Here is a 22,152-nt window from a genome sequence, read left to right on the forward strand (position 1 = left end):
TGGGTAGAACAAGGGAAGTGCAAATTTAAGGAAAGGGGATGTAAGGGCTTCTCTTCCTTCCCTTAGTACTTCTCAGCCTCTAACACTCTGCATTTCACATCGGACACTATAAAGTCTCACACAGTCATCATACAAAGGGCTAAATGCAGAGCTGTCCATGGTTAGAAAACAATGTTTCTAACTGTTGGTTGAAAATTAGGTAATAACAGTCCTGCTGGTGAACAAAACTTATTAGAGTAGACTGGGGAACGAATGCTATCTCTCAGCAGCAGGCAGGAAGAAATTGCTGTTGAAAAAGCTTACCTCTCTGGGGAGGAATCAGATATCAGACTTTGCCAAGCCTCAGGTCCAACCCATAAGGTCCCACCTACATCCCCCGCCCCATCCCAGCTTTGTTAGATTGCTAGAATCGATCGCTGGCTTTTCCTGACCCAACCGTAGGTGAAGGAAAGAGTCAGCAAGAGGGAGAGCAAGCAAGGGGGGGGGCAGGGGGAGTTGGATGACTGGGGCTGCTTTTCTAGAGAAAGAAAGAGAAAGGGAAAGGGGGGGGTGTGTGTGCATGGGGACCAAGCTTAACTGGTGCCTGCCTGCTTCTCTTTGATTTGATGGCCTTTATTCCTTCTAATTGGATAAAATAGGAAGTCACTGGCAGTCCTGTGTTGCTGGGTGCACAGTACTGATTTTACTCAGACCAGCCGGCAGCTTAGAGTGGGGGATACAGGGTGGGGGCTGGGAGAGTGGGGAGAGAGGAGAGAGAGAGGGGGGGGGAGGGAGGAGAGAGACAGGACGAGTTTGGGATGAGGGGAAAAAAGAGAAAGAGACTATGAAGAAGGAAGACTGCAGAGGAAGAAAGTGAGCGCTCAAGAAGGACAAAGAGGAGTGGTTGGGGGGTGGGGGTGGAGGCAGGGCGGGGAAGGGAGTTACCGCCCCTCCTGGCCGCAGGCTTTCCTTCAGATCCCTCTGTGATGCTACTGTTTGCAGTGATGCTTGGAGGGCAGGCACCTGCTGCTCTGTAATGATTCAGCCTCTTTCAGCCGTCGCGTTAACACAACAGGATGCTGTTGCTACTGTCACTGCTGCCTCTCCTGCCGCCGCCGCTGCTGCCGCCGCCGCTGGTCCTGCTTTTGCTTTTACTTCTCCTGCATGACACTTGTTTTCTTCATCTAAGCAGACACCAGCTTCAGATACTTGAGGTGAGAAACATGCCTTTCAGTTTGGGCTACTGGTTTACTTAATTAGCCAGCCATCATCGGCTCCGATTCTGTTTTGGCCCCTCCTGACCAGCCGGGATGGTTTGCAGAAGCATTTAAAAGAACTGGAAAAGTGGCCCAGAAACAACAGCTAAAGAATTATTACAATATACTTTTGTTTTGTAGTTGCCAGAAGCTTTTCTTTCTTTCTTTTTTCTTTTTTTTTTCCTCTATTCTTCCAACTGAACTCCTCTCGATTTTGATAATGGCCTTGGACTTGGACGACTTATCGATTTCCCCCTCTAAGATGCTGTATCATTTGGTTGGGGGGGGCTCTGCATGGTAATGGACCGTGAGAGAGGCCAGGCCTTCTGGAGGTGAGCCGATGGAGATTTATTCCCCAGACATGTCTGAGGTGCCTCCTGTGAGGTCCTCTAGCCCCTCCACTCAGCTGAGTGCAGACCCATCTCTGGACGGGCTTCCGGCAGCTGAAGACATGCCAGAGACCCAGACTGAAGATGGGAGAACCCCTGGACTTGTGGGCCTGGCCGTGCCCTGCTGTGTGTGCCTGGAAGCCGAGCGCCTGAGAGGTTGCCTCAACTCAGAGAAAATCTGCATTGTCCCCATTCTGGCTTGCCTGGTCAGCCTCTGCCTCTGCATTGCTGGCCTCAAGTGGGTATTTGTGGACAAGATATTTGAGTACGACTCTCCTACTCACCTTGACCCTGGGGGCTTAGGCCAGGACCCTATTATTTCTCTGGATCCAACTGCTGCCTCAGCTGTGTGGGTATCGTCTAAGGCATACACTTCACCTGTCTCTAGGGCTCAATCTGAAACTGAGGTTCAAGTTACAGTGCAAGTTGGCAACACTGCTGGGTCTTCTGAACCTTCAGCAGCACCAACCCCGAAGAATCGTATTTTTGCTTTTTCTTTCCTGCCATCCACTGCACCGCCCTTCCCTTCAACCACTCGGAACCCTGAGGTGAGAACACCCAAGTCAGCAACTCAGCCACAAACAACAGAAACTAATCTCCAAACTGCTCCTAAACTTTGTAAGTAGAGAGACAGAGAGAGATGATGGTGATGCATAAAGGGTGGGATGCAGCTTCCAGGAGGTGTTCTCTAGAATCAGCGTGTAGCTGCTTCCTTTCTTCTTGGGTTTTAATTACATGGTTTTATTGGAGCAAATCATGTGACTCTCATGCTCAGGGTAGTATTGAAGAGATGAGTAAAAGAAAAAAAAATGTATAAACTCCTGGTATTAATCAGTTTTCTAACAGCAGCTCCCGCTAGATGGATTGTTAAATCTGGGATTTGGGATTCAAAACTTCAGCATCAGAAGGTCATGCTTGAATTTAAGTTAAATTCAGTTTATCTCTGATGTTTTTAGAAATTAAAACATCAGGCTGTCCTTTATTTTTTAAAAGGAATATAACTTCCATATACCCATGAGCATTATTTGGCATTTTACTTTTCCCAATTTTAAAAGTTGCTCTTCCCCCCCAGTAGCCCCAAACTGTCTGTTACCTGTCTCCATCTCTTCTTCCTATTCCCTCACCACTTCTCCCCCACCTTTGTGTTATCATTGTTTCTTCCCAAAACTGCAGCAAGTCTGTAGATCTTTAGAGTGCTCAGCTCTCCCTAGCCTGACACTATTGCTGTCCCACCCAATTTGTACTTTTGGTTACTAGCACTTATCAGGAGCAGTTTTATTTTGTTCAAGACACATTGCAATTCTGCAGGAAGGGATTTTCCCAGATTAGTTTTGTCTCCTATAATCAGACATTTAAATAGCTTCCTTGGCAGTCATTAAAGTATAAGTTCCATTAGTGAAGTACATCATTTTTTTCAGACATGTGTCATTTTAACCTGCCAGGTTGCAGCAGCCTGTTTAATAATGTGTGAGTGAAGAGACTACGCTCTTAAAACAATTCAGAACAATATAATGCCGTCTGCACTGGGGCATTGCGATAGTTTTATAATGGAAAGTTGAAAGGATGAAACCATGACTAGTCAGATTATTCTAGACATCTACATATAGAAGGGAGGAGTTTTTATAGCTTCCCCCCTTTAATATTTGTACCTTTTTTCTCTATCACTTTTTACCATTGATGAATTTTCACTTACAAGAAAAAAAGTAAAAAAACAGAGAATTTTTTCCTCAAAAATGTCTTTAAAAATCTTTCAGAGGTAAAAGAGTTGAAGGTAGAGAATCTGTGATGCAATATCCTATCTGTTTTCCCTCTAGATCATAATGAAGACTAAAGAATACCTCCTTCAGACATTGTGTTCAGTATGCAGTAGTGCAGTGTGTTACAGAAAGACAGAGAGAACTTGCTATGTGCTTGAAAAGATTCAAGATCTTTTCACACACACAACATTTTGGTGGCAAAGACTTAAAAAGAAGCTTCTTTTTCCCCCAGATGTAATTAGGAAGACCTTTCTTATGCAGACACTGCTTTGCATCTTTATGGAATCCCTGAAGCATTATTAAAGGTCTGACAGATATCACTGCATTCTCTGCCTCTTCCCACCTGGCAAAGTGACCGGGAAATAATACCCAGATGAAATGACAAGCTATAAAAAGCAAGTGCAGATCCTGCACAGGGAAGCAAAATTCACCGTGAAGACAAGGTTACTTCTTTGTCTTCATAATTTTCAACCTAAGTCTTTAATGAAAATATTCCTGGATCAGTTGAATGAGCCCCTACCCCCGACCCCCTCAAAAAGGATGGTTATTTGTAAAACTCTTTAGCTAAATTCTGTAATTTTGTCATTTGATGAAATCATGCAAAGAAATATGCAGCATATTTTTCTGATCTAGGACCTTGTTAAAAAGTAGTTGTAAAGTTTTAAGAAATTGTTTCAAAGGGAAATTCTTCTAAGTGTTTTAATAGCATGTACATTCCATCTGGTATATCTTTTTCTTTTTCTTTCTTTCCCCCCGCCCCCATGACAGGGCATTGATTTTGTGACATTTGCAATAAGGGGATAAGATTTACTGCTGCCTAAAAGCATCATCGTGGCCAGTTCTGGCCAGATACACAGCTGTAGCATTCTGAAGTCCATCAGAGATAACCAGTCTGGAAAAATAGTTTTCTCCTGAAAACTTAGGAGTAGACAGTTGGTTAACATTTTAAAGCCCATAGGAAACTATGTGGGAAACTTATTTTTTTAGACTGGTACCTTAAAAAAATTATGAGTTCATTTTTTTTTGGGGGGGGTGTAGGGGTTAGTCTAGGCAGCTTTGCTTTCAGAAACTTGTAATTGGTTATTTTTGTTATTTTAAAAGCTTATAGCCATTAAATAAAGGAAAGCAAAAAATATAAAATATTAAAAAGCTTAGAACGGAATTATATTTTTTTACAATTAGGTATTGCTCAGTTGCAGAAAGAACTGGGCCTGTCCTCTCATCATGCATGTTTTTGACATGAACTAAGCTTGTCACGACTTGTATTTTTAAATGACATTATCATATCTGAAACATGCTCTGCCATGGTTTCAGGACTTTATGCTTCCTTTTCCATTTTCCTTCTGTCTCGGCATATTCAGCATATTATACATAGGGCTGTGGCCTTCAAGGTCATGTCTGTTGAGGGCTAATTGATTCTTCTTTATCCTGGAGCCTGAGAGAGTAGAAGAGGGACAATCCTAGTAATTGTGTCTGCTGTGTTAGTCCCCAAACCAATCTATCTCCTTGTATTAGGGTTTCATTTTATAAATACTAGAGTTATTCCCTTCCTCAATGACTCTTGTTAAATTACAACAAGTTTTTTTTTTGTCTTTATTAGACTAAAAAAAGTACAAATCATAGCATTTTAAATTGCCTATAGGTATAATGACTATGTCTGGTTTTCCAAAATTAGTATTTCTTTCATTTTATAATTTTATGTTTTCACTGCATTAATGTATGTGGACATGTAGTTATTATGAAATCTAACACACGACTGGATGAAAATATGTATGTATGTGTAAATATATATATATATGTATGTGTGTATATATATATATGTGTGTGTGTATATATATATATATTATTCTGAAGTTTTTATATGTGTGTTTGGCAATTACAAAGATTATATTGTTGTGATACTAATTAAATTTTTGATTTGCATTGAATCACATAATACTTGGACCATTTTAGAGGAGAGGAGGGTGCTGGGATGAAACCAGGGTTTTGTATATGCTAGGCAAGCACTCCACCACGGAACTATATCCCCAACCCAACTCATTAATTTGTTTTCTTTGGCTAGGCCTTAGAATTTTTCTTACCCTCTTTTTATATGGAAAAGACTGACACTTTTTGGAGGTCGCAAACTTAGACTAAAAATTTTTTAAGAACTGATTGTTTAGAGTATAGCAAGGAAACTGTGGTACCATCTTGAAATAAAATGTTTTCTGGATGGGAAATCCAGCTTGACAATAGACTCTCAGATTCAAGAATATATTGGTATTTTCACCTTGGGCCAAATTTGTTTTGCTTTGTCTTAAATCTTTTTATTAAGTTTCATGGTAAACCATTATTACCACAGTGACAATATGAATTACCACCATGTACAAAAGATCAACATGATTGAACATACCAAAGAGTTTCTTTCCTTTGGTTTCAAAGTACCATTTTAGTTCAAGTTTATCCTTTTCATAGTGCCTCATGATTGTACTTGAAGGAGTTTTGGAAGTGATTTCAAGTAACTTTTCTGCACTTTAAATGTTTGTTTATAGTCTAAAACATTAAAAATTGGAAGGAACTGAAAGATTCTCAATTTGAACTAAATAACTGAAGCAATTAGTAAAATTCTTCTATGAAAAGTCACTAACCTAAAAAATTAAAAGAAATAGAAAATTAGTAGTAGCATACCTTCCAGAATTTAAACACACACACACACACACACACACACACACACACACACACACACACACACTTTCTCTGGCTCTCTGCTATTTCTCCCTAACATTTTATCCCTGTTACAGAGAGTTAAAGTTGGAGACTAAGTCTAAGTGACTAGCAATTAGACAGGTACTTTAAGTGGGACCACTAGTAAAGTGTGTATAGTTCATGTCACCAAAATTAATTTTTTTCTCACCTTCCTGTTTTTCTCTTATTAATTTTTCTGTAGTGGTGGTCTTTTCCCTCTCTATCCAGTCAACCATACCATATTCAGCTTGCTTTTGAAAACAGCATGGGTTGCCCAGGGTGAGCTGTTCCCTAATAGATAGCAGATGGCTATATGGCTCACCTCTTTCCTGTACATTCTGCTTCTATTTTTTCCTCCATATTCCTTTGTGATACCCAGATCAGCCTTCTTCCTGTTCTTCCTTCCCAATTATATTTTGAATCTCTCTAATTCTAATTCTTTCTGTTCTAATTATGATTTTCTGGCTTCACATGTCAGTATTTCATTGCATTCTAAGATACCAATGCATCTTCACCTGTCTTTTCACATATAACTTTATTTATTGCATTTAATACTGACTTGTATTTGCATATGCCACAAAATACAAACAAAAAACAGTCTCCAGCCACCAAAAATATACACCACCTTCTTGTTGGCATGATCAATTTAACTACATGTCCTTCTTTTTTGTTTCCCTTTCTTAGTGTGCTTGATGCAGGTTTCTCTGCTGATTGCTTGTATGCTTATTCATACCAGCATTTATGTGTTCCCAGAAAATCATTAAGTCCTAAGTCATGCAGCTTTGTTCTTCCTCCTTCTCTTGTTCTTTTAATAACACTTCATAGTGTCCTTTTAAAGCATGAAGGAAGAGATATTTTATAGATCAAATAACCAAAGCATTAAAAAGTTATGGCTTGTCTAGAAGTTCCTGAGAACCAAGGCTATAACCCTTGTTCACTGAGTTTATTGAACTTTCTACTAAATCATACATGTCTACTTTTATGCTCATGGCTCCACTTTTATTATTTTTTCTATATGTTACTATTTCATTTTTCTTTTATTATTTCCTGTTTCTCTCCATTCAGCAAAGTACATTAAGTGCCTACTATGTCTCAGGCACTATTCTTAACTGGTTATGTGGTAGTGACAAACTGTAGAGATCATTGCCCTCATGCAGCTTATAGTCTAGTGGAATTTAAGACTCTGGCCACATAACTCACATTGAGATATTTGGCTACTTTTTTAGATATACATATGCCCTCTGTGTTCAGCATCTCTTGTCTGGACCTTCATTTTATTCACTTTTTGTCTCTCCTTGTTCTTCCCTTGGTATATTTTTCTTTCTTTCTGCTAAACACTGGACAGTTGCCCAGCAATGTCATTTATCTTAAAGTGACTAGTCACACCTCTGCTACCAACAATCTGGATAGCCTTGGGTGAATATCTTTCCAGTCCTTTGGGGTACTGTGTGTGTGTATGTGTGTGTGTATGTATTTGCATATGTGTGTGTGGTACTGGAGATTGAATCCAGGGCCTCATGAACCTTAGGCCAACACTTTACTACTGAGCTTTGTCCCCAGCCCTTGGGGCACTCTTAAGGTGGAAAATATATATACATATTTCTAATATGTAAATATTGTAAGATTATTTTCAGGTTCTGAAAAACTAGTAGCTATAAATATCTTTGCTTCGATGTCTTGGTTGTATCTTCTATGTGGTGTTTTGACTTGCTGAACATAAAGATTGTTCAGGTATTCCCAAAATGTTTTAGTTTTATTGTCCAGAGAAAGGCTAGAATGTGCTAGAAAGTTGTTAGTTCTCAAACTGCATAGACACCCACACAGGTTCATGTCGCATTCAAATGAAGACTGATTGATTAGAAGTGATGTTAATCCTGAGGATTTCAAAATTCTCTTCTCCCAAGGTACTGCAGTGAATTTGACATCCTGTGTGTGTAAGCATTCAAAATTATTTCTGAAAAATATAATTGATGTCTTATAGTTGTAGAATTGTGTTTGTTGACCATCTTCAGAGATACTTGAGTTACTTCCAAGTAGGGATATGCAGGTCTAGAAAGTGAAGTGACTTCTCAAGGTTACTCTGTCAGTTGGTGGCTATGCTAAAGACTAAGCCCAAAATGATGCTTTGCTTTGCCCTACCCAGCTTTTCTTCTCAAAACCATTTTATAGCATTTATGTGCAAATAGCAAATACTTCTGTAATTTAAACAGTTTTGATTTTTCCCATTTATTAATTTTAACCCTAACTAATAGAACTTTTATCACTCCATTGCAGATGTCTTCTTTGGAAAACAGAATATAACTTCTGATTTTGATTAGTCTAGTATACCCCTCTAGAGACTGGACATCCATCTCTCAATATCATAGTATAGGGGTTAAGTTCTTTAAAGTTTAAACTTTTCTTTCTATTTTTGTTGATGCATTATAATTATACATAACAGTGGGATTTGGCATACATGCATGTAACATAGTTTGGTCAATTTCATTCCCCAATACCTATCCTTTCTCTTTTCTCCTTTTTTACTCTGGTTCCTTCCTCTGCCCTACTGTGCTCTACTGGTCTTCCTTCTATTTGTATGAGATTCCCCCCTCTTTTATGGGAGTTTTTGTTTGTTTGTTTTTTTTAATTAGAAACCAGCCCTTTTTATATTTTGAGACAGGGTCTCACTGAGTTCCTTAGGGCCTTGATAGTTTGCAATGATCAAAGTTATCCCAACTAAAATTTGCCACCGTTTAAGCTGGGCACAGTAGTACATGCCTGTAATCCCAGTGGCGTGGGAGGCTGAGACAGGAGGATCTCGGGTTCAAATCCAGCAACAGCAAATCACCTAGCAACTCAGTGAGACCCTTTCTCTAAATAAAGTACAAAATAGGGCTGGGTATATGGCTGGGGATATGGTCGAGTGCCCCTGAGTTCTAGCCCCAGTACAAAAAAAAAATGCCACTGTTTGAAAATAAATTGGTCCTTTATTCCTAGAAGTATTCAAGCAGTGACACTGTTGGGGGAGTTTGGTCTTCCAAGGAGGTCATTGAGTGTTTTCCCTCTAAAGTCCCTTACAGATCTGGTTCTCTGGTTCTCTCATCTCTTGTCTGCAGGCATTAGCTTTCCAGTTGGGCAGACTTGAATTTAAATCCTGCTTGCCCCAGTTTATGACCTTGAGCAAGTAAGATCATACTTCTGAATCTGTTTCTCATTTATGTGTGATAATGGTAATACACCCATGAGGCTCTCAAATGAGCTCTTGGAAAGACCCAAGTCCTAGGCCTGAAACATCATTAATACAAAACCAGTACCAACTTTTCCCATTTTTTATTTACCTTTAACTCCTTTCTTCTTCACTTTGTCTTTTGTCTTCTTTGATCTTGACAGTGGTTTTATGTCCAAATTTGGAGAATAAGTTTAGGAGTTTGGGAATCTTATGAAAAACTTAGAAGCAAGCCAAGAGTTGAAGAAGCATCATAGCAAAGCAGAACCTGCGATAGAAACTTAGATCAAACACCAGCTGTGCTCCTGGCCAGCTGTGTGACTCTGAACAAATCACCTCCTCACCACTTGAGATTTAATTTTTACATCCAAACAAATGGGATGTTAATACCTAAAGCTCTTGAGAGATTGTGCTGAGGACAGAACAGTTTGCTCTGTGTGAAAAAATACTTGTTGTTAGGATGGCGCTTAAGAAATACTAATGTCTTTCATTTGTCTCTGTGTCAGAGCTTACATACGCATATTTTCACACGTGTTAACATTTCTATGAATAAATTGTAGGGTCCTTTATAATTGGATCAGTTTAGTATGTCTTAGGATAATATAGAACTTTACTAATTACTTTAGCCCTCATGCTTTAAAAAGAGTGATTTTTTACCTCATAAAAATTGGCTAGATTAGCAAACTTATTAGTCTTTGAGTGATTTCCAAAAATCACCCTGCAAGGGACTGGAAGAAAGGTAGAATGATAAGGAGATACTCGTAAAAGAGAAAAACAGAAGTGACTAAAGTTGTGTTTGTTAGGGAAGATTGAAAACAAGCAGTTCAGTTGTAGAACAAAGAAGTAACTTGGCTGGAAAGATCATGAATCCTTAGCATGAATAAAAATTATATTTACATTACTGTTTTTATTATTCCTCTCTGGGATTTCCTGGCCCCAAAAGATCGGAATTAAGGTCTAAGAGGTATATTTAGCATTTAAAAAAAACATGGAAATAACAGTTTACATAGAATAGTTTTACATAAGCAAAATCAAACAAATTATTTTAATTTAATTAAAAATATAATTTTTTATTACATAATAAATGTATATACATGTGTATATTATACACATAATCCATATGCAAAATAATCTAGATAACAGAAAATGATTCGTAATTAATGAATAACATTGGGTATATAAAATTCATTTAAAATATATAAGAAAATACTGTTTATTAGTAGGTTTAGGGAGGAGAGAGGGTATACAGAGTCCTCTGGCCCCAAGTATTGCTGGAAGTTTATAAAAGGTAAAAGAGAAAACAGTGCTGTTGAGGGAGTGGAAAATAATCAGACCTTAAATATATATTAGAAGTTCTGTTCTAATGACTTTAAAGTGAAATCTTATTAGCTAGACTGTTGGTCACAACCCCATGAAAAGGAAAAAAAAAATCAGTTCTATTCTGGATATATGCACTTACAGGGCCTTGGTGTTTTTATTGTTCACCTACTGAATTTTCTTAAAGACAGATACAATTTCATAAGAACTTGTCATTTTAAAAAATATATAGGAACAAGCATAGTAAATGTATTTTCATTTATTTTTTAATATAGAGCTACAAATATTTGAGAACTGTGTTTTGGTCACCTTGACTCTTATTACTTCAAGTATAATAGATTTGCTGCAGAAATTGAACTAGGTAATCAATATTGAAGCAATGAGGGAGCCACTCCTAAGGGGGAAATATTTAATAACAATCTAGGGCAGATTTTACCAGGGTCTAGGTTTTCTGATCGTGCAGTAGAAATATGCAGCTAGATCCACTAAAAGTTTGATAAAAAATAATGGATCACTTCCTCAAGTAAAACATTTTTTATTTTGTATCAGGAACAAAGTGTGGCACAACAGGCTTGGTTCACTTTAATTTTTAGCGATATTTACTTGAGTGTTAGAATAAGAAAAGCAATTCAATGAACCAAAATGTAACTTTTTGAACTGCATTTTATATAAAAGTTAATATAGAATCTATTATGGGTGCTAATTCTCTAATATCTAAAAACTCTCCTCTGTAATTTTTTTTTATTTCAAAAACTCAATTTAAAATTAAACTGAATATGCATACACACAAATTCATTTGAATTATCAAAGCAGCCCTGAAGACAGTGGTAGTTACCAGTCAAAAGTAAACAAAATTCTTAGACAAATAAACAAACCTAGATCTTTCAAGGCTAACCCCTGTTACCATGGTTGGAATAAGACATTGATATAATGTTTTGTTTTTTTTTCTGAATAGTGCCTCCCCTTTTCTTCCCATTTTTTTATTTCTTACTATCCCATTAATTTTTCCCCTACTGTTCTTTTATACCCCTCTATTACTTCTTCTCCAGTGATCTCCCTACATGTTCCTCCTCCACATTTGTCTCTCTGATCCTGTTCTGAAACCAGTGTCCCAGAGCACCAGAGTTTATGGAGCAAAAGGCCCAGGCCTGTGGTTTCTTACCACATGGGTTGGGGGAAAGTGACAGAGACCTTTACCACAGACTTGACCATGATTAGCCCAATGACTTCCAATGTCGCCTCTTCCTTTGCTAAGCAGCAGGAAGTTGTTTTATGAAATATGTTAGTGTCACAGCAATAAAAGCTTCATAAATAAATGGCATGATCTAAGGACAGTGGAATTGAGCCCTTGTTAGCATTTGTTTGTAATCCCTTGGTAGAGCTTCCTGGGTCATAATTACTTGCTATTCTGGGAGTAAAAGGAATCAGTAACCATTGATTGTTACATGATGCTAAGTATTGCCTACAATGCAAATCTTAAGATTGATGAGTAACAGAGTTCAGTGTTATAACTCTGAAGTCTCCTTACTATAATCCTTTAAAGCAAAGTACATTTTGCAGTTTTTGCCATCAAACAACTCTTATGGTTCTTCCAAAGAAAGAGAAAAAAAACAATGTTACGTAATTGGTAAAGATTTTGGTTGCAAAGAAAATTAAAAAAAAATTAAAATAATGACTTTAATCTTGGTGTCCTACTTATGCAGTGATATAACAGGGAGACATCTAAATTAACACCTGACCAGAAAGTTCAGTTTTGCAGGAATCTGATCCTGTAATTTTAGTTGACTGAGATTAGTGAAAGCTGAGGTATAATGACCTTTATATCTTACTCAGTGAAATGTTTGTGAAAACTTTGGAATCAATACAATAAGACTTTGGCTTCTCAAAATCTTTGGATATTCGCTGTCAAAGATTGTGGAATTTTCTAAATAGCTCATGATTTGTCACCTTGAAACTTCAATTTTATCTTTTAGATTGAAATCTTAATTATCTTTGATGTATATCACTAACATCCTTTTAAGTGGAATTTATTGAATATAGGAGTGTCCTTTTTTAGGACATTGAGTTACATTAGGGATGATAGCCCTTGTACTAGATAGCCCAAGGCTAATGTGTATTTTGAATGCATGCTGGGTTATTGCATAATCAAAACTGGAAAGTCAGAGCTATAAGGCATCATCGAGACAATTTAAATGAAACCTTTTATTTTAACCCAGAGAAATAATCCCAACCATGGTAAACCTCTTTCCAGAAAGCATACAAAACCAGACAATTTTCATGATGTTTTCAAGTATCCTGTGCTTTTGGTTACACAGTATATATTAATCATAGAGCTTTTCTATAGTTCTTCTACTTATACTTCTGATCTGTGAGATTTACAAATTAAATCTTTTTGTAAATTTGTGCTTTTTGTCAATCAAAATTTAAGCTGGCTGAGCACTTTAATCTGGAGGATAAAATCTCTCTGAGCAAGGCTTTCTCCTTAAGAAAATGCATCAGTCCTGATGACATATTATGTCACTCTTCCTGTGTTCTGGGTCAGCAGAGCTTAAGAATTAGAGGTGAATGATAAATGAAGAGGAAGAATATTACTCAATTCCCATAGTCCTTGGATTTAGAAGGCCTGGGTTTAATTCCCAGATGTTTAATTGTCCATTAGTTATTCCTTTCAGAATATGGAGAATGGGTGTAATAAATCCTTAGACATATCCTCTAATAGGAAATTATTTTGGAACACATGAACACTACTAAATTAGTCATTGTGCTTTATTGGACCTGTTTTGAAATTGATTGTGAAATTTTATGATTCACGAAGTAGAAATTACTTTTATTTCATTTTCATTCCTTAGATACACCATAGTCAATATTTAGAAAGCACTCATTATCTCATAAACTCTTCTCTGATATTTGAGGTTTTCCCACAGAAGGACCCCAGACTTCCTATCCAGAGAGCTCCAGCTGTCTCTTCATCCCCACCCATATGTACCATGTTCTGGCCAACTGGGACTGTACCCTAAATTTTATTTTATTTCTCCTTTCCATCTGTTTGCTCATTCTGTTTCTCTATCATCAATGTTCTTTTCCCATAGTCTATACCTTTCTGAATTCTGCTTAGGCCTCCAGACTCACCCTCTCTCTTAGATGTGGACCCTCTTCTCATAGTTCCCTATGGCATATTGCTTGAGCCTCATGATGGCATTTACTTACATTCTGACTTATGATGTTTTTATTGGCATACTTGCTATTCATAGTAAACTGAAAATTTCCTAAGTTCTAGAGTTATATTTCTCTTATTTTCCTTCCTAAGACAGTGCCAAACCCAATATTTTATATGAAGTGAGTATTCCATTTATCTATTTTTAGAATAATGAGTATACTGACACTCTTACTGTAGGGGAGGACAAAGGAAAGGATATGAAGCTGTATCTTAAATCTCTGACTTTAGTCATTACAAAATTTAGAGACATGATTCTGGACACCTTAATATATTATTTACAAAGTCTGTGTATGTAGCAGCATCATGCATACATTCTCTTAAAAACTTCACATCATGGGACATAAGAGACTTATGTGGATCCATTAAATTAATGTAAATAATGCATTTGGAATAGTACCTGGCTTAGGGGATGATATAAACATGAGTTATCTTTACTATGCATTTTTTTGAAATTAAATTTCACTTCTTTGATCTCAGATTTGATACTTTGCTATTACTGTAACAGATGGGAAGAAAGGAACAGGATTTCCAAGACATATCAACAGGGATGTGGAGATGCTGCCATTTTGGTTTAGGTTGCTGCTGTGGTTTCTCTTGTGTGTGATTTGTGTTACTGTCATATCTGCATTTTTCTCAGGAGTGAAGAGGGCAAAGTGTACCCGTCAATCAGAGAGTTTAGATGGTCTGAAACAGAAAGCTGTCCTCACTTGCAAGATGCCATCTGTTGATACTGATGTGGACAATCGTTTGCCTGTATACATACCTAAATTTATTGCTGTGAATTCCCACTGTCATAAAACGGTGGGAAAGTTCAGGAGACAAATGACTCCTCTTACTTGTTCAAGAGCAATTGCAGAATCTTTGAATTTCATCATGCTCTCACTTTCACAAGACAGAAATCTCATTATCCAGATATACTCAAAAAATTAATGAGATGATTGGTGCTGTCAGTGATGATAATGATTTGGAAATATCTGAATTTTATTAAATAAGATCACAGGAGAACCATTAGCATTTAAAGACATAGGAGATCTTATAGATAAGTTGGTCAAAACATTTTACTGTACTCATGAGGAAACCAAGATCCAGAAATATAAAATAGTGAAGTCTTAACTTATATACTTACATAGAGAAACAGAAATTCATTAAAAAAATGGGGATGGTACCTAATTTAGTGTTTTCCTTAATATTCCATGCTGCTTCCTATAAATCATATTATTTTTTTGTTAAAGCTGGAAGGAATTTATTTTTCCCTATCATTCCATGTTTTTTGAGTACCTGCTAAATAAACTTTGTTCCTGGTAAACTTTTTCCCCTAAATACCTTTACCTATAAAGAGATAAAACCAACAGAAGAATAATAAATAAGGAAATCATGTGCTATTTTAGAAGGTGGGTATATCATATGGGAAAACATAGCAAATGTAAGATGGTCACAGCACTGAGAGAGGAACATGGCCATCTTGCACAAAATATTCCACGTAGGCTGCAGCAAAGCTAATAGCTAATAAAAGATGTGAAAAAAAGTAAGGTAATTAACCATGTGGATTGTGGAAGGAGAATGTTCTATCCAGGGGACAAACCAGGGCAAAACCCTAAGGGGACTTAGCTGCATGCCTGGGCAGGCAGGAAGAAACAGAAGGCCACTGTGGCTTGAGTGTAGAGAAGGAAGGAGAGGGGCTTAAGAGATTTTCCAGAACTCCAGACTGGGTGAAGCCTCCTTCTCTAATCAAGGTAGTGGCTGCATATTCCTACAAATACAGATACTCCTCATGCTGTGCCTGCAGTCTCTTTACATCCCTCTCCTCTGCATCCCAACTCCAGCCCACTCTGCAAGGTCTCATTCAGGTTCCAATCTCCTTCAGAGACATTTCCTATGCACTGTGTCTGTCATTATACTTTCCTCCTTAGTCTCTATTCCAGCAACCTGTATGGCCTTTAATACTTCTCCATATACTTAAACATTACCCTCCTATATAGTTATTTGCTTTGGTGGTGTATGCTTTATACCCTCAGAGAACTTGTAAGGCACGTTTTTCTTTACTTCTCCATACTTGTTAAGCACTTCTACTTACAAAGCTCTGGATTCAGACTAGTAGGACTGAGAGAGACTGCCAGTTTCTATCCTCTTAAGAGTTTGGTCTAGTCAAAGGTAAAATACTTGTATGTGAGGAGGATGGAGAGTTAATGTTTAAGAAGCTTCAGGCATAAGAAAGCTAATGGCTAAGGAGGAATGAAATCAGAGGCATCATCATAAAGGATGGTATTAAGAAGTGGAAAGTGGGTCTTGAAAGATTTATGTGATTCTGATGGGGGTGTGTTGTTTCATGTGGAAGAAAATGCAAAGCTTGTTAGGTACATAGTGAATAGACCTGTTTGATCAGTATGAAGGAATTTGTTGATAGCTGACATTTACTAAGCATGCATTGTGTGCTCTGTGCTTTATATGTATTATCTAATCTTCATAGAAAACCATGAGCTAGGTATATGGTTATCCCTCTCTAAGATAAAGCTGATAAAGAAAAAAAATGGATAGTACCAACATCAAAATAATATTAGGGTAATGATGATTGTTTGGGTGATAATCTGACTGGTGCAAGAGGAAGCAGGAAGTAAAGCATGGGTAAAATATGATAGAATAGGAAACCCTCAGGACTAATTGAATGTGGGGAAGGAAGGAAATGATTCTGCACATATTAGAGATTCAGAGGTTGTTGAATTAATTTATCTCTGAATGACAACATCATACATTTATTCAATATGTACATATTGGAGTCTACTAAGTATTTATGTATTTATTAATGTACAGAATTGGTAGATTTATGATAGGAAATCACTTACATTTCAGTCTTCAGGAAATATTCATTTCTAACCTCTTCCTGATGGAACCACTCTAATATTAACTGTTCTTCCCCTGATATCACATAAAAATTAAAACTGATAAAATACAGAATCTAAAGACTTGTTTACTTTTTGATATCATTTATTATTGCTAATAAATAATCCTTTTAGGATGTATATCCCCTTGAATACACTAAGATGGAAATTACACAGTATGTTAAAATACACAGTTTCAGCATAGTATAACATACTATTTACTATTATATTCTTTATGTATTTGTGCTATGTGTGAATTCTCAAGTTTTTGATTATATAATTCTTACAAAAAGAAGGTAAAAAATTCCTCCTACAAAATCATTATTGTTTTTTCTCTATTCACAGAATATTAAAACAAAATTATATATTAAATTCCATAAGGTAGTTCATTCAAAATGTTCAAAATATGAATTCTGAAGTGCAGCAGTTAATGTAAGATGTGGGCAGACTATTAATAATGGTCTTCTCAATTTGTAGCTCTTTCATCCATATAATTTTAGTGATATATGTACTATGTTCTACAGAAAGGAATATTTCAAGATTAAAGAGGCAGTCAATATGTGGATATATATTTTTAGCTTTTCAAAGCTAGAAAGTGAAATGATGCAATATAATTTCTACTTGCACTATTCAAAAACAAGCCATTGATACTGGAGACAGATTAAACATACATGGCTGTATATGTAAATGACATTAAAGGAAAATAATGAACATTTTCTTATTTAGCTATATATTTAAAACAGTGATCCTTAGTATTATTAACAAGTTATTTTTAGAATCAGAATTTTAAAAGTGTAGTAAAGATCTCTCTGATTATTAAAACAATGTGTAAAAGACACTCCCTAGCAGAATCAATATTGTGTGCTCAGATGAATGTGGGGCAAAGATCACAGACCTGATTGTGTTTTAACATTTTAGAGTCTGCACTCTTGTGTCCTGCTTCCAGGAGAAGAAATGGAAATTACCAGTAACTCCCAAGAGAAAAGCCCCTCCAGAGATAATACATGAAAAGGTTCAATTTAGCTCTACAGACTTTGTCCTTACATTTTCCAGCTGGTAAATAGAAGCAATATCTTTGTATTTTTTTCAAGAGGTAAAAGGGAGGAGATAGGAGAAGGAGAAACTGGTTCCTTGAAGTGAAGGAACCTGTAAAGTGAAGTTCAGTAATGTTAAGTATATTTATGTTGTTATGAAGAGGTCTTCATAACTTTTTAAAATTACTGATCTGAAACTCTCTACCCAATGAACAACTTCCCATTTCCCCCACCCTTCAGTCTTGGGCAGTCAGCATCCTGCTGAGTGTTTCTATAGATTTGACTACTTTAGATACCTTACATAAGTGGAATCATATAGTGTTCAGTTTATCTCACACGGAATGATGCCCAAGAGGTTCCTGTGGGTTACAGCGAGTGTTAGGATGTCATACCTCTGTAAAACTATCCATTTGTCCACATTGGTGTTCTTTCTACTTTGGGGGGTATTGTGAATTAATACTGTTATGAATATAGGTATAACTTCCTACTTTTTGTTCATCTAGGATGTGAAAGTTAAACCAATGTCATCCCTTTTCTGTGAATTCAAATATGTGAAAAAGAATATTTCACAAGAAAATATCCCAATAAGCTGACTTTCTTTATCATATATTAACAATTCCTCTGGTAAAACCTTGCTTCTGATAATACTGTGGATTTGTGAAGATTAAGTACTTGCTAGAAAGTTGCTTTTAACTAGAGCAGAGACTCTGAATTCACTTGTTTCTTCTTTGCTTCCCCTTTTGATCATGTGTAAGATCTCTTATCCTCGCTCATTAAAATTGGTTGGTTGACTTTGATTACTGACATACACAGAGTGTTTCAATCAGGTTATCACTTCTAAAGTGCAGTTGTCTTCTTATTATATAAAGGATCTCATGACAGTTTTCTATGGATGATCAGAAAGCAAGGACTACTATGCTGGTCATTTAAAATGTGAGGTCTTAGTTAAAGGTCCCTGTATCCCCTTTCAACCATTTAATCCCCAGGAAAGTTGTAACTGAGAAAAGGAGATTCATTATGCTCTGCATTGTTAATAGACTGTCTTCTTCAACTATACTCCTGGAAATCAGCAGTTTGGATCACTAGTGTGTCTCAGCAGGAAAAATTATGAGTGTAGGTGATTGAAGCATCAGGGTTATGTTGGCCTTGGCTTTGTGCTCACTAGGACTGAAATTGTGGAAGGAGGTTTCCTAACTAGAAAGATTCCTGGATGACTAATGCTACCACACAGACTTCACCCAGTCTATTAGAATCATTTTTGTGTCGTGTGTGTGAGAGATAGATGAAATTCCCAGATCATATTCAGCATAGTTAATTACACCAAGTATTATTCTAATGTTTTATTTGTTTTGTAGTTTCCAGGGTAAAACATTAGTATTGCTTTTAATTTCAGTTCTCTAAGATTCCTGTTGTTCTGAGGAAATAGGAGGAGTCTGCCTCTCTACAAGCATTGCTGACTCTAACAAGTCTACCACTGGTTTAGAAACAAAAAAGAAAAATATCTTATATATTATTTTTGTTTTATAATCAATATGAACCCAACTTCTGCTAGCAACTGTAAGTTCTTTTCTTCTGTCTCTTATTTAATAACTATTTTTTCTTTGGGTTGTACATCAGAGAATCTTTTCCTTAATATTTCTAGACAGAGAATGTTCTCTTAAATATAAGAAAAATTGTAAAGAAAGCATCTTAACTTGGTGAGGCAGGATATACCCTGATATATATATAGATAGATAGTCAAGTGATATTTTGACAACCAATTCTTTCTTAATGCTATTTACTTAAGCCTCAAATCATCCCTGCTTTCATACTGCTTACCTCAAATCATTCTAGATGTTCATTATCCATTTCTCATTCATGGTAAGGATAGGCTTGATAAAAGGCCCACAGGAAAATTAAGGTAAAAATGCAAATGGCAAAGTTAGAATAAGTCATGTATAACTTGATGTTTTGATCTAATTATGTTAATTTGGACTAATTCATAGTGTATCAGGTAAGTTAAATCTTTGGCAGATGTTTTTTGCTTTTTATATTTTTTTGCTGATGTCCACTTCAACTCTCCCATCTGTGGCCCTGGGACCCAAAAGAAAATAGCAAGAGTTCTGTAGCGTAGTAAATCCCACAATCTGTAAATACAGAAATCTTTTCATGTGGAGATCATCAAAAGAAAATAACAAAGAGTGTTAAACACTAGATCTATTTTGAATTGTTCAGGATGTTTAAAATCCACTGGCTAACTGTGTCTAGAAAGAAGTAGATCAGATAAGTGAGTTAGGATTGGAGTCTGGTATTTGGAGGTAAGCAGCTTTTCTCTGCTGTGTACTGACATTTAAGTTAATAGAGTGATTTCTAATGGATTTCTTTAAAATATTACAGTTCAACTGACATTTGGTTAAAAAGTATTTCATTACCTCGTTTGGAGAAATGATTGGGGTAGGTCTTACTAGGTCAGGGCTTTTAAAATCTGTAGTTTTAACTCATGGCATGTACTAAAACACTGAACTGTGATTTTCCTCAGTTGATTGAACCTGAAGTTTGCATGTGAAAATCATCTTTATTCTTATTCTTATATTCATTAAAGGGGGTTGGAAAAGTGAAAACTTGCAAAAGAAAAAAAATGACACAACACAGTCTATTGTCTCTCATTCCTATCTCATTTACCAAATTGCTTTTTAATTCTGCATTTACCAAATTGCCATCTAGCTGTATATTTAATTTCCTATCTTGTCTTTTAAAATTTAGCTTAAGAAGATGAGCATTTTTATGACATTCAATGTTGAGACACCTAAAATTTTTATATTGGATTTCTCTTGATTTTAAAGAATTTTCTTTTTTAATTAAAACATATTTTGGAAGCTCTTTCTCTTTTCCTCCACTGTACTCATTGTGCCACAGGACTCTTAGATAAACTTGAACCCCTTTGGCCATTTGGTCAGGTGTGAATAGGGCTTGAGGTGAAGGGGTTTCAAGGTTACATTCAAATTAGTTTGAAGAAAAAGAGGAAAGGAAGGTTTAGAAACAGCAAATTCATTAAATTTTGAGGCAATGACAAGTGCTTCCACACATAATTTCTAACTTGTCCATTCTTTTATTCTTCAGCAAGCTCCTCAGACCTCTCCTGCCTCTGTGTGCTTCAAAGAGAATGGTAGGCTGGAAGGGCTGCTAATAATACTTGGGGACTTACTCTATTCCACCCCTCTTCACTCATCTGCCCCTTATTTAAACTTTGGGATCTATGGAATCCAGGAAGGATAGTGCTATAGTTTGGATCATAAATGTCTCTCAAATGCCCATGGGTTAAAATCTTGGTCACCACTGTGGTGCTATCCCATTTGCTAGGAAGCTTTGTTATTTAATTGTTGTTCCTTCTCTCAAGAGCTCTGTTCAATTGTGTTTATTCTTATGCTGCTTTATTCTTTGGAAATATAAAAAATATATATTCTCCTTGATTTTTTTTTTCCAATTTAACTTTTGGACTAATGGATATTATAAGGGAGCTCAGTGACAAAGGCCAGGGGTTGTTTTGCTTTTCCCTACCTCTTCCTTTGTTCATCTCTCATCTTATTATGACATTCTCTTTCAGATTCCTTCTGCTTTTTAGCAGGATTGACATGTGGGGCCTGACCCGGAAAGGCAAAGGCTGATTTGATTAGGGATGTCTTTGTTCCAGGTATCTTGCATCAGAGAGCCATGTGACAAATAAGAGGAGTGGAGTATGGTTTCCTGGGGATAATTTTTGGTCTGTACTACAGGGAAAACCTTGCCTTAATTAATTAAAGCTGCGATGGAGTACATGAAATAATAGTCATTTTCATAACCAACAAGATGATTTTGATTTTAAAATGCTTTAAAAAATATTGAGCAGCACACACACACACAATTTCACAATTTGTTACTATCTTTCTTTTGTTTCATTGTTAAAATGTGAGTATTTAAATATAAAGAAAATCCTGGAAGCAGAAACTAATACAGTTACATATCATGGACTCCTAAAAGATGAGTGTTTTAAGATGGTATCCCCTGAACTATCTCCATGAATAAATTTAAAGGGCTTTGATTTAGACTACAATTTGATTAGTAAATTCAAAAACAAACTAGTATGACCTAGAAATTTATGTGAACACAAGGTTATCATATACATTTTAAGTGAAAAGAAGGGCATTGGTTTCCTCATTATTTTTCCAAATGCCTTTTTGTTTCTAAATTGTACTTTATAGAGATATTTGTTGTTGTTGTTGTTATTCTTGTTGTGTGTGTGTTTTAATTACTCCTCTGCTTGCCTTGAAACTCCAGCGATTTTTTCTGACCCATTTTTCCAATGTGATTTTTCATCTTGGTTTTTTTTTTTTATTGTAAAGCATTTTTGTACACTACTTCTGACGTCTTTGTCTTTATATA

The 22,152-nt window shown here is 36.4% G+C and overlaps 2 protein-coding genes across 14 annotated transcripts in view; both read left to right on the forward strand.

The window, feature by feature from the left end:
- Nrg1 (neuregulin 1) overlaps positions 1–22,152 on the forward strand; it is a 207,646-nt gene that overhangs the window by 90,100 nt on the left and 95,394 nt on the right. For 5 of the 13 annotated variants that reach the window (XM_046453297.2, XM_046453299.2, XM_046453298.2 and 2 more), the window contains exon 1: positions 1,551–2,242. The exons of the other annotated variants lie outside the window; for them this stretch is intronic. In XM_046453297.2, the coding sequence (XP_046309253.1) occupies positions 1,576–2,242 (667 nt within the window). In that variant the 5' untranslated portion in view covers positions 1,551–1,575. Of the gene's footprint in view, positions 1–1,550; positions 2,243–22,152 lie in introns of those variants that run through there. 13 annotated transcript variants of the gene reach the window in all.
- LOC131424496 (uncharacterized) lies at positions 938–1,244 on the forward strand. The gene has a single exon (XM_058582321.1). The coding sequence runs from the start codon at positions 1,056–1,058 to the stop codon at positions 1,233–1,235; it is 180 nt and encodes a 59-aa protein (XP_058438304.1). The 5' UTR covers positions 938–1,055; the 3' UTR covers positions 1,236–1,244.

The sequence above is a fragment of the Marmota monax genome, unplaced genomic scaffold, assembly GCF_021218885.2.
Source record: "Marmota monax isolate L192 unplaced genomic scaffold, Marmota_monax_Labrador192_F-V1.1 WCK01_AAM20220418_F8-fsc00117, whole genome shotgun sequence".
Lineage (NCBI taxonomy): Eukaryota > Metazoa > Chordata > Mammalia > Rodentia > Sciuridae > Marmota > Marmota monax.